Below are 12,961 nucleotides of genomic sequence, written 5' to 3'. Positions count from 1 at the left end.
TAATTGTTTTCTGGGCTGGAGGTATAATTTCACTGGGAGAACTCTTGTTATTTTAGTTTTTAGGTTAGCATGCAAAAGTAATGGGTCCCCTTATGGCATTTCCAAACACAGTCACTGAATTGGGTCTCATTCGTTCTCCCCAATAGCCATGCTCCCTCTGCTTTCTTAGCACGTGCATCCCATCACCCTTATTTCCTCTTTATTTCCTCTTTTTTTTCCTTAAAAAATCTCTCATCCTGTCTTATTCCTTTCTGGTTTTATGACCTATGTGCACCTACACACACACATACACATTGTAGGTTCTTCATAAGAGAAATGCACAGCGTGTCTTTTTTTTTTTTTTGGTTTTGGTTTTTTGAGACAGGGTCTCTCTGTGTAGCCTTGGCTGTCCTGGAACTCACTCTGTAGACAAGGCTGGCCTCGAACTCAGAAATCCACCTGCCTCTGCCTCCCAAGTGCTAGGATTAAAGGCGTGCACACCATTGCCCAGCAGTCTTTTTTTTTTTTTATGATTTATTTAATGTACATTAGTACACTGTAGCTGTCTTCACACACACTAGAAGAGGGCATTGGATCCCATTACATGTGGTTGCTGGGAACTGAACTCAGGACCTCTGGAAAAGCACTCGGTGCTCTTAACTGGTGAGCCATCTCTCCAGGACTCCCCTTTCCCCCCAGTCTGGCTCGTACAGTGACTGCAGAAAATGCTAGGTAGTAATCATAGTCATATTTTGAACACTTAACACCATTTATTAGGAGTTTGGAGCTCAGTGGTAGAACACTTGCCTTCCATTCATAGAGCTAGAACATAGTCCAAGAATAGTAGAGTCCTGTGGGGGGAATTCTGAGTGTTTGTGAGGAAACCAAGAGTTTCTTCAACAACACAAAATTGTTCTTGGGATGTGCTTTCATGCCCTTCCCAGGCAGAGCAAGCAGATAGGAGTGAGTTCACTTTAGATTATTCACCACAGTTGGCTATTCTTGTTCATATACCTCTATGGAAACCATATTTTTGCTGCATGAGGCTTGTCCTTGTGATTGTACCTTTACTCAGGTGACTCTTAATCCTCAGAGTATAAATTGATGCTCTGAATAAATTTGACTATTACATGAGACATCAGTTCACCTCATTTTTAGGCCCCACTCTCTTTAAGTTCATGCTGCCAACTAGAGTGGTAAACACATGAAGTGTCCAGTTTAATCCCTGCACCACCAAAAAGCAAAACAAAAATTACAGGAAGGATTGCCTTTAATGTACTCTCTACACACAGTTTTACCTTAGGAGCTGTGACATTTGTTGAGCCAGATTAGTGAACTGAAATGAGAAGTCCATTACAGTTTTGCAGAAGGGTGGTGCACCAACTCCTGCATAGTCCTGTCTGAATCCAGGTGATCTGTGGCTTCTGTCATCATGGCATCCTTGCATTTTAAACCACATGGAGAGGGTCCCTGTCTGTCTCAGACAGGATAATATTAATCTTATTCTCCAAGTGAACACCCAGCATCTCTTGAAGATCAGAGAGGAAGCCTCTTTCAGTGTTGCTGTGTTCACAAAGGATGACATTTATCCCCTTGGAAGCAGCATCCAGAACATCATGGTGGGACATCTCACCTGTGAGAAAGGAAAGAGCAGCAACTTAGATGTCAGACTCAGTGTGTGCACTCTGGCTCCTACCGAACGCCCGTGTCTGCATTCTGGATGAGTCAACCAAATTCTGTATTACTGGACACAGAAACGGAAGACATATGGTATGGTCAGATGTAGGATGTTTGCCTCGTGTACAAGGTCCTGTGTTTGCTGCTCAGCACAGAAAAAAGGTTCAGACTCAGCTGTACACATCACTTTAGGATGCTGAGTCCTGCCTATGTTCAAGAGCAAGGATACAGGAATGGAACAGAAGACAGAAGGCACTGTGTGTGTGTCTGTGGTGTATGTGCAGAGGTCAAAAGTCAGTTCTCTCCTCCCTTTGTGGGATCTGGGATTGAAGTCCAGTCATCACTTGTAGGGAAGTGTGCTTACCCACTGACCCCAAAACATGGATTCCATTTTCTGTTTCATCTATACTTTAGTCTGTGGCCTATGGATTATATCATACAGAATTTTGAATGTGCCAGCATTTTTACTATAACCTGTTACATGGATGCACAAAACAGTTTTGTAACATTTTAGACATAAATAATATTTTCTTTTACTGATGAAAAATGCTGCCAAGGATGGCAGTGTATACTTGTACTTCTAAAATTTGGGACACTAAGGCAAGAAGATCAAGAGCCCAGGGCCAGCCTCAGCTAAAATAAGGGAGCTGGAGGCTATCCTGGGTTACAGAGACCCTGTCACAAATAATCAACCAAACCAAAAAAAAAAAAAAAAAAAAAAAAAAAGCCTTGTGAGGAAGTTATTGTGGACGGGCCATGACACACGCCTTTAATTCCAGCACTCAGACAGACACAGGTAGATCTCTAAGTCTGAGGTCAGCCTGGCCTATACAGCAAGTTCCAGGACAGCCAGGGCTACACAGAGAAACCCTGTCTCAAAAAATCAAAATAAATAAATAAATAAATAAATAAATAAATAAATAAATAAGGACATGGTGATACATGCCTTTAATCCCAGCATTTGAGGCAAAGGCAGGCGATCTCTGTTTCCAGGCTAACCTGGTCTACACAAGTTCTAGGCCAGTCAGGGCTACATTGTGAGACCCTGTCTCAAAAAACAAACAAATAAAATAAATAAATAAAAGTAAGCAGTGTCTTTTAGATTATGTCCTCAAGAACAGAGTGGGAAGCCTAGGAGCCAAAAGATAATCATGGTTTATGTACCAGAAATACACAGTGAAGTCAGTACAAAGAAACTGGTTAAAGACAGAGGAAAGATGGTGTCAGGAAATCCTAGAGTTTGGTTTGGTTTGGTTTTGAGCAAAATGCTCAAATGCTCTGAATTTTTATGCCCCACTCACTTAAGTTCATGCTGACAACTAGAGTGATAAACACATATAGTGTCCAGTTTAACCCCTGCCCCACCAAAAAACTGAAAGTACAAAAAAGAGACATAACAAAAGGCACCATAAGCAAAGAGGGCCAGCTCTTAAGCATAGGCTGCAGAGGAGTCACCAATGGCTAGTCAATCGAATGTACACTGGAAAACTTAAACTGGAGACTGGGCATGGTGGCACAAGTCTGTCATCACTGGAAAAAGAATTGCAATTGCTGTAAATTCAAGACCAGGCTAGTTGACATACCGAGTTCTAGGCCAGTCAGGTACACAGGCCATGTCAAGCCAAAACCAGACGAGTATGGTGGTGTGCACCTTTAGTCCCAGCATGCAGGAATAGGAGGTTCTATGAGTTCAGGGTCAACTTGGTCTACAAGGTGAGCTCCAGGCCAGCAAAGACTACCCATGAGACCCTGCCTCAAAGGTTTGGTGGTGGTGAGGTGGCTCAGTGACTAAGGGCACTTGTCCTCAAGCTGACAACCCAAGGTCAATCCTAGGAACCCACATAATGAGAACCAACTGCTAAAAGCTGCCTTCTGAGTTCCACATGTGCACTGTGGCACATGCAATAAAAATAAACACCAAAAGAAAAGCAATAAAAGCTAATTTGGGGGATCATCAAAGTCACAATGCAGTACTTCAGGTAGAATATATGCTTGAGTAGAGATAAGAAAACATTCCAAAAAGATTTCAGAGCTTGACCTGATAGAACTAGTAACTGCCCTTTGGGCCAAAAGGAACCTCTTTCCAGTCCAGGTGGCCAGGAAGAAAGCATCCTACTTGCTGACATGAAATCTGAGAAGAAAAATGGTTAAATACACACTGCAATCAACTTGGGGCAGACAGATTGTCAAGTGATTTCTTCCCTCTACAGACAGCACAGTATGCCTTCAATTGGATATGATTCCTGTTTAGTTCAAGTTCAAAACACATCCATTAGGAGCTGGTGGCATAGCTCAATAGCATAGTGTTTATTGCATGCAGGAGGCCGGGTTCAAGGCCTTGTACTGCAAACAAACGGAAGGGGTAAAGCCATCGATGATACTTTAGCCATGCCACACACAGCCCTGAAATCTAATTCTGAATGACTAAGAGGTAAAGTGTAGAGGGAGGGGTTGATTCCCTAATTGGTTCTTGATTGTGTCAATAAAGGAGGCAGAAGCCAATTGCTGGGAAAAAGAGAAAGGGCCAGCCTTCCGGGTCCCAGGAGGAAGAGAAGGGACAGAGAGAAAGAGGAATTCATTCCAACCAGGCTTTGGAACAGGAAGAAGATAGACTTTGTAGCCTCTGCATCGAGGGGGTGGAGGCAAGGAGGATGGAGAGAGCTGGTTGGTAAGATCAGAGCAGGAAATTCTTCTCCCAGCCACTGAGTTATCTGGCTAGTTTTAAATAATAAAACAGTTTTCTATCTGAAGGACTAAGGTGGGCAGGAGGAGAAAGAGGGCAGTCAGGGCAGTTGGTGGTGGCTGCTTGAGGGGCTGGGAGCAGTTCACAGGAATAAACAGCCAGCTGGGTGTTGGCAAAGTTAAGTGAGACTGGTGGCGGCTGATCTTGGAGCCTAGCCGGAAGAGCTTGTTTATTAAAATTACACACAACAGTAACATAAGGTTGAGGAAGAGATCCAGAAATAATCCTACCTGTGAGGTAAAGGTCGGCCTCCACTCCTTGTAGAACACTGCCCCCAGAACCAGCACACAGGGCCACAACTTTGATTGGAGACTCTTCAAGACAAAAGCACCAACAGGTGTTATTAGACCTGAGATTCGACCCCTTCCAGTTTAACACTATGATTTGTACTACAATTCTAACTCTAATGCAGACTGGCTAGACCAATGTAATGAATTATTCTCTTTGATTTTAAAATGGGTGTGGTGATACACACCTTTAATCCAAGCACTCCGGAGGCAGAGTCGGGTGGATTTCTGTGAGTTCAAGGCCAGCCTGGTCTGCATAGTTTTGGGACAGCCAGAGCTACACTGTGATACCCTGTCCCAAAGCAACAGCAAAGCCAAAGTCATGCATGGTGATGGTGATGGTGCCTGGAGTCAGGGATGGTGATGGTGATGGTGCCTGGAGTCAGAGATGGTGATGGTGATGGTGCATGGAGTCAGGGATGGTGATGGTGATGGTGCCTGGAGTCAGGGATGGTGATGGTGATGGTGACGGTGCCTGGAGTCAGGGATGGTGATGGTGATGGTGATGGTGCCTGGAGTCAGAGATGGTGATGGTGCCTGGAGTCAGGGATGGTGATGGTGATGGTGCATGGAGTCAGGGATGGTGATGGTGCCTGGAGTCAGGGATGGTGATGGTGATGGTGCATGGAGTCAGGCATAGCGATGGTGCATGCTTGTAATCCTAGCATCCATGAGGCTGGCCCTAAATTCAGGACCAGCTCTCAGTTCTTGAAATTTGAACTTGGACAGAACTAGTATGATCCTTCCTGCCTCCACTCCCCATATGCCCAAATTAGTGGTGTGTGCCAGCATGCCTAGCTCCAAAAACAATTTTAAAAAAATAAAGGCAAATGATCCGTGTTTGACTCCACAAAGGGAACACAAGACAAGAACATGGTTCTTTCTAATGCAGCTGCTCACACCCATAAGCCTCTGAGTCATAGCACTGTTACAGCTCTTGGCTTCACCTCAATGCTAATAACAACCTCAGCTGGGCCTGCAGACAGTGGCAAGGGGGCTGAGGAACTAACAGAACAAATTAGGAAAAGAGAAATGAGACCAGGAGAGATGGATGGTCAGGTTAACAGCACATGCTGCTGTTCCAGAGGACCCAAGAATGGTTCCCAGCGTACATGTCTGGTGGCTCATGTACCAACTCTTTTCCTTTTTTTTTTTAAGACAGGCCTCATGGTATAGCCTTGGTCAGCCTGTCAACCTGCTGCAGCCAGGCTACAAGTACAGGTAGGCACTGCCACACCCAGCCCAGATCATTTCTGCCTCATGATCTTAACCCTCCATTCCCTTTGCGACAATGGCCAGTGTATAATTAGCAGATTTCCAAAGCTGACTGGAGATGAACACAGAATGACTAAGAAATAAACTTTATCATTTAGGCTAAGGAGATGTAGTCCAGCCAACCCTGGTTGATAAAGTAAACCAATTATCTCCCCGAGCTGCTAATGAGTTCTCTTCCACTTCCATGAATAAAAGCAGTATACACCTATGATCCCAGCACTTCGGAGACAGAAGCAAAAGGAACAGGAGTTTGAGGTCATCCTATGTTCTATAAGATTAGGTGTCAAAAATAAATCAAAATTTGCCAAAGTCACAGTATATCTGCCAGACGATGAAAGACATTTACCTAAGGTCCTTCCCACTCCAAGTGCTAAGCGAAGATGAGACAGCTTTAGGTGTCTTTTGATTCGCTCTATCATTGTTGCCAGGGAGACAGATTCATCCAGTGTGCACAACCGGCCCATTCCAGTGTGCAGCAGCAAAGGCTGAAGAGAAATACAAGTTAGAGATACTATCCATCCCAAATCCTAAAAAACGTATACAACTAGAATCAGTAAAGTTTGAGTATATAAGTGTACGATAGGAAGCTTCAGCTAAACAATGCAAGCCTAACAAAAACATTCTAACTTCTGGGAGTTCACACCCTCCTAGGTACTTAACACATAATCAAGCTTCTTAAATCAAGGTAGGTCTACTGTTAGGGGGACATAAAGGAATGACAAACTGGGAGCTAGAGAGATGGCTCAGCAATTAAGAGCACTTGCTGTTCTTGCAGAAGAACCAAATTTGGTTCTCAGCACCCACATGGCAGCTCACAACTACCTGTAACTCTAAGGGATTGAACATCTCTCTGGCCTCCATAGGCACAGTCTACACAAGGTATACACACACACAAACATACACACACATAAAATAAAAATAAATTATTTAAGAAGCGGGGGGAACTGTCTAAAAGAGCTGAGTCTGGAAGGGAAATTCTTTGGTTTTACTGGGATGTAGACCATACAGAAAACCAGAAAGAAGATAAAAGGGAGTGATGTCAAGTACACTAGGAAATGACAGGGGAGGGATGGGACACGGAAAAACATTCTAAACTAAAAGATGTGAACAATGTGGATGCAGGAGGCCCAGCTCAAAAGGTGCCAGAGGGACCAATACTATCAACTGGGTTAGAAACGTTTCTTGTGAAATTTTGAAAAATAATGTGTCTGTTGTCCTAAAAATTGCCTGTGGTTAAATCAAAAAGGTTTGGTAGAACAGAGTTCAAGACAACCTAATATTGCCTCTGTTGCCTGGTTACTGGTAATCATTCTTACACACGTCTACAGTGAAAAGGAACAAGCTGGGCAAAAAGAAAGATAAAATGGAACTTGAAGAGAAGAGTCCGAAGAAATTTAATGCAGAAGCCAAGGGCTGAGCTCAGCAGACAGGTGAAGTCTCCTGTGAAATGGAGGAGGGTGCCTCAGGGCATGGCCCCACCAGCTAGGCTTCTGCTTCCTGTAAACAAGGTTGGTTAGCCCAATTACAGAGGATGTACTTGATCATGCACAGGTGGAAATACACAGGCAGGAAATAAGTCAGGATGTATGCTTGCTGAAACTGGACAAAGGCAGAAAGCATGTCAGCTTTGTGGGATCTGCCTTAATAAGTCTCTGACTATCGTCATTCATGGCCATTCTCTGGGAATCCCAGGTATGCACCTGGCCAGTGTCCACTGTCCTAGCCAGTACTTAAAGTTTGCTTCAAATTTGGCTCAAAAATTGTGGCTGTGATCTTATTCTTGACTGGTGGGATCAACATAAAGTGTGTTGCAGTCAACAAAGCCATAGAGGAAAAGAAGTCCAAGCCCTGTGACATCAGACATGGAGCTACAGGATTTGGTGTTTACCCTGATGGCTTTCATTCTGGCTTTGGTCCAGTATTTCCTCCCTATGCACTCCTTCCTCCTTTTAGGAATAGGAATGTATTTTCTGTACTGTTGTGTTTTGGAAATATGGAATTTACTTTTGATTTCACAAGGGATTACAACTAAAAGATTGCCTTGAGTCTCAGAAGAGACATTGAACACTGGACTTTTAAACAGTACTATGAAAAACTATGGTAACTTCAGAAGTTGGACTAAATTTATTTTTCCTGACTACATGGCCATGAGCTTATGAAGAGGCAACAAGTGGTGTGAGTTAATATAGCCCTGCTCATACATCTGAATACTTGATCCCCAGTTGTTTAGGAAGGATTAGGAGGTATGGCCTGGTTAGAGGTTAGGGAAGGCTCTGAAGTTTCAAAAGACTCAAGCCATTCCCAGTGTTCCCTCTCTGTTTCCTACTTGAGGATCAAGAAGTGATTTGCAACAGCAAAGGAACTAATACAGAAGGGTAACAAATATCCAAGTCTAAAAGTAATAAGTTCCAATGATTTCCTTGTCCTAAACTGCCACAATATGTTCGGGCTGGTTTTGTGTGTCAACTTGACAAAAGCTGAAGTTATCAGAGAAAGGAGCCTCCCTTGAAGAAATGCCTCCATGAGATCCAGCTGTAAGGCATTTTCTCAATTAGTGATCAAGGGTGGGTGGTGCCATCCCTGGGCTGGTAGTCCTGGTTTCTATAAGAAAGCAAGCTGAGCATTTTCTCAATTAGTGATCAAGGGTGGGAGGGCCTATCCTGGTGATGCCATCCCTGGGCTGATAGTCCTGGTTTCTATAAGAAAGCAAGCTGAGCCAGCTGGGGGATGCAATCCAGTAAGCAGCATCCCTTCCATGGCCTCTGCATCAGCTCCTGCCTCCAGGCTCCTGCCCTGTGTGAATTACTGCCCTGACTTCCTTTGGTGATAAACAGCAATGTGGAAGTGTAAGGTGAATAAACCCTTTCCTCCCCACTTGCTTTTTGGTCATGACATTTTGTGCAGGAATACAAACCCTAACTAAGACACAATAGTTTCCAGGAATGTGTCCTCACCATATTGACTGTGTGTGTGTGTGTGTGTGTGTGTGTGTGTATGTGTGCATCTCTGAGTTCTATTGATCAAACTCAGGTTGCCAGGCTTGTACCACAATCACCTTTACCTACTGAGCCATCTTACCAGTCCTAACAGTTTACAAATTGTGATGGTTTGTATATGCTTGGCCCAGGGTATGGCACTGTTGGGAGGTGTGGCCTTGTTTGAGTAGGTGTGGCTTTGTGGATATGGGCATTAATACCCTTGTCCTAGCTGCCTGGGAGCCAGTATTCTGCTAGCCGCCTTCAGATGAAGATGTAGAACTCTCAGCTCCTCCTGAACCATTCCTGGCTGGATGCTGCAATGCTCCCACCTTGATAATGGACTAAACCTCTGAACCTGTAAGCTAGCCCCAATTAAATGTTGTTCTTATAAGAGTTGCCTTGGTCATGGTGTCTGTTCACAACAGTAAAACTCTAATTAAGACACAAATGAGGGCTGGAGAGATGGCTCAGCAGTTAAGAGCACTGACTGCTATTCCAAACATCCAGAGTTCAAATCCCAGCAACCACATGGTGGCTCACAACCATCCATAATGAGATCTGACGTCCTCTTCTGGTGTGTCTGGAGACACCTACAGTGTACTTACATATAATAATAAATAAATCTTTTTTTTTTTTAAAGATTTACTTATTTATTATATGTAAGTACACTGTAGCTGTCTTCAAACGCACCAGAAGAGGGCGTCAGAACTCATTACAGGTGGTTGTGAGCCACCATGTGGTTGCTGGGATTTGAACTCATGACCTTCTGAAGAACAGTCGGTACTCTTACCTGCTGAGCCATCTCACCAGCCCCAATAATAAATAAATCTTTAAAAAAAAAGGCACATGAATTTGCAACACAACTTGAATGCAGTCCACCAACATTCACCCATTAAACACATGCAGTCTCTGCATGCCAGTTACACATCAACACAGGCAGGAAGAATTCTTTTTTACCTTCTCCAATGAAAGAATTTCAGTTTTCTGATAAAGTTGACTGTCCTGAGAAAGAAAAGCCAGCACCTGCATCAAAGCCTTCTGAGTACAATTCAGACTGATTCGTGTTTGCTCTTCACCATCACACCTAGAAAGACAATCAATTCTGATTAGGATAAAAGTATAAACTGCTATAATAGATTATATGAAGCTAAAGATGTGACCAGCAGAACTGGCTCAGTCCTCAAACTCAGCTGCTCAGAACCCTGACATCATATGGAACAGTATTCTCAAATTGCAGCTGCTCAGAACTCTCACATCATAAGCTTATCACTTTATAATTACAATAGCTATATCCTTCAACATATCCAGTAAAACAGAATACCTTTGAATAGACCTAAAGAAAATGGAATTTTTTTCCATGTATGTGTGTATACATGCATATGTGTATGTGTATATGACATAATGTGTACATTCCACAGTATAGATGCCAATCCGAGGACAACTTGTGGAAGTCCATTTCCTCTGTTTACCTTGAAGGTCTCAGGGATCAAAACGAAGTCCCATTATGGATTCTCAAAACAAAGTGGTCTCAAGATAGTATTATAACAGGCCTGGGGCCAAGTGCCTGTAATTCCACCACTCAGGAGGCAAAGCAAAAGGACTGTGGTGAATTTAAGGCCAGCCTGAGCCACATAGTCAAACCCTTCATCCAAACAAAACCAAAACACATGCAGTTTATTGATCATAGAACTCCAGAAATAAAGGACGCTTTAAAAGGTTACCTAGGGGCTGGAGAGATATCTCAGTGGTTAAGAGCACTGTCTGTTCTTCCAGAGGTCCCAACAACCACATGGTGGCTCATAACCATCTGTAATAGGACCCAATACCCTCTTTTGGAGTGTCTAAAGACAGACAGCTACAGTGTACTCACTCATATAAATGAAGTAAATGAATAAATCATTTTTTTTAAAGGTTGAAAAAAAAAAAGGTTATCTAACCTGGTGGGATACCACAAGTCTATAATCCCAGCTCTTGGGAAGTAGAGGCAAGATCATGAGTTAGAGGCCAACCTGGCCTACATGAGACTCAAAGCTAAACAAACCAAGTGTTGTTTGGGAAATATTAAAAAATGAACCCACCAACTCCCAGAGGGGCTGAACCACAGGGCTCCCGTTTGGCCACCTCTCCGGCGGGGGTCCCCCGAGTCCCTCTCACTACCACACAATGCCTCACACACCCCACAGTCAGCCATCACATCACAATACCCAATATCCCTGTAGAATCATGACTCTTAATTAACCAGTCAGATTTATGTATCAATAATATCACAACTTACAAGATGCCAATACAATAACTTCAGAGCCAATTGATAATGATAAAAGCTTTATCCCAATATTTCTAACCTTCTGAAATCATAGCTACTTGTGGCTGGAAAACACGGGTACACGTCTGCAGTCATCTTCCTTCTCCTCATACCCTGATACACGCCCTCGCTCTGCAACTCTTAGCACCACCTCCCTTTTCCCTGTCCAATCAAAGGCCTCCTCTGCACTAATGTAATTGGGCAGGGAAAATCCTGAGACAAAGTGTAGTACTGCATGCCTTTGATCCTAACTCTTTGAAAGCAGAAGCAGTGGGTTCTCTGTGAATTCAAGACCAGCCTGGTCAATGGGATAGCTACAACTACAGAGAAAAGAGCCTATCTCAAAAACAAAGCCAATGAACAAAACAATAAAGATAAAGTCAAACAAACAAATGGGCTGAAGAGATGGCTTAGCGTTCTTTGCAAAAGATTAGAGTTCAGCTCCCAGTACCCCGGGCATGCCATTTGGTTAACAAAATAATGTGCATGCTGAGTGTGGCAGAGCATGCCTTTGATCCCAGCACTCAGGGAGCAGGGGTAGGCAATCTGTTAATTTGAGGCGAACCTGGTATACTTAGTGAGTTCCAGAATAGCTAGAGGTATACAGTGAGAACTTGTCTCAATCAATTAAAAAATAAGTAAGCTGGGCAGTGGTATCGCACGCCTTTAATCCCAGCACTTGGGAGGCAGAGGCAGGCGGATTTCTGAGTTCGAGGCCAGCCTGGTCTACAGAGTGAGTTCCAGAACAGCCAAGGCTACACAGAGAAACCCTGTCTCGAAAAAACCAAAAAAATAAATAAGTAAAATGAAAACAAAACAATGTGTAAAACAAAATTACATTTCTTTACATGTAAGTTTGTAAGGGTACCTACTTCTCAGCTGAGTAGGATGGCATATGCCTAACCCTAACACCTGGAAGGCCAAGGCGAAAGCATCAAAGGTTTGAGGCCAGTGTGGGCACAAGTAAGACCCTGTCTCATCTAAGCAACAGGAGCACATAGTTCTCTGCAAACACGAGAAAGGAGTATTCAGATTTTGAATCTTCATTTTTATTTATTTATTGTGTGTGTGTGTGTGTGTGTGTGTGTGTACACATGCATACCACAGTATGCATACAGATGGCAGAGGACAACTTTTGGGACTTGGTTCTTTCCTTCCACCACATGGGTTCAGGGATCAAACTCCAGGCAGCAAGTACCTTTTACTCTCTTGAGCCATTTCGAAAGGTATCGTTTGAAATTTTAATGCTTTATTTTCAACTTTTTTCTTTTGATTTAAATATTTGCATGGTATCTCAATGTGGCAGAATAGTTTCTGTGATTTTTAAATCCATTCAAAATTCCACAAATGAGAATATTTTTCTAAGATTTATTTATTTTATGTATATGAGTACACTGTAGCTGTCTGCAGACACACCAGAAGAGGACATCAGATCCCATTATAGATGGTTGTGAGCCACCATGTGGTTGCTGGGAATTGAATTCAGGACCTCTGGAAGAGCAGTTGGTGCTCTTAACCACTGAGCCATCTCTCTAACCTCTGAAAAAAAAATTTTTTTTTTTGAGATTCTGGGAATTTCCCAAAACTTCTGTAGGATGGATATTTATAATGATTTTTATTAAAAGAAGTTTATATTTAATGCAGAGGAATACAGCTCAGTAGGAGAATGCTTGACTGTGGGAGCCCTGCTGGGCTCACTAAAGAACTCAAAACCGAAACC

General features: G+C 43.1%; 1 protein-coding gene across 4 annotated transcripts in view; it reads right to left on the bottom strand.

The window, feature by feature from the left end:
* Nucleotides 1-512: 512 nt before the first annotated feature.
* Nucleotides 513-12,961, bottom strand: part of Nif3l1 (NGG1 interacting factor 3 like 1) — a 23,682-nt gene continuing 11,233 nt past the window's right edge. For all 4 annotated transcript variants that reach the window (XM_031367564.1, XM_031367562.1, XM_031367563.1 and 1 more), the window contains 4 exons: nucleotides 9,897-10,023; nucleotides 6,308-6,446; nucleotides 4,630-4,713; nucleotides 513-1,612 (listed from right to left, as the gene is read on the bottom strand). In XM_031367564.1, coding sequence (XP_031223424.1) covers nucleotides 1,428-1,612; nucleotides 4,630-4,713; nucleotides 6,308-6,446; nucleotides 9,897-10,023 — 535 coding nt within the window. In that variant the 3' untranslated portion in view covers nucleotides 513-1,427. The remainder of the gene's footprint in view (nucleotides 1,613-4,629; nucleotides 4,714-6,307; nucleotides 6,447-9,896; nucleotides 10,024-12,961) is intronic.

This window comes from Mastomys coucha, unplaced genomic scaffold (genome assembly GCF_008632895.1).
Source record: "Mastomys coucha isolate ucsf_1 unplaced genomic scaffold, UCSF_Mcou_1 pScaffold14, whole genome shotgun sequence".
Taxonomy (NCBI): domain Eukaryota; kingdom Metazoa; phylum Chordata; class Mammalia; order Rodentia; family Muridae; genus Mastomys; species Mastomys coucha.
Note: the sequence above shows the minus strand (reverse complement) of the source record. Positions and strands in the feature narration are given on the sequence as shown.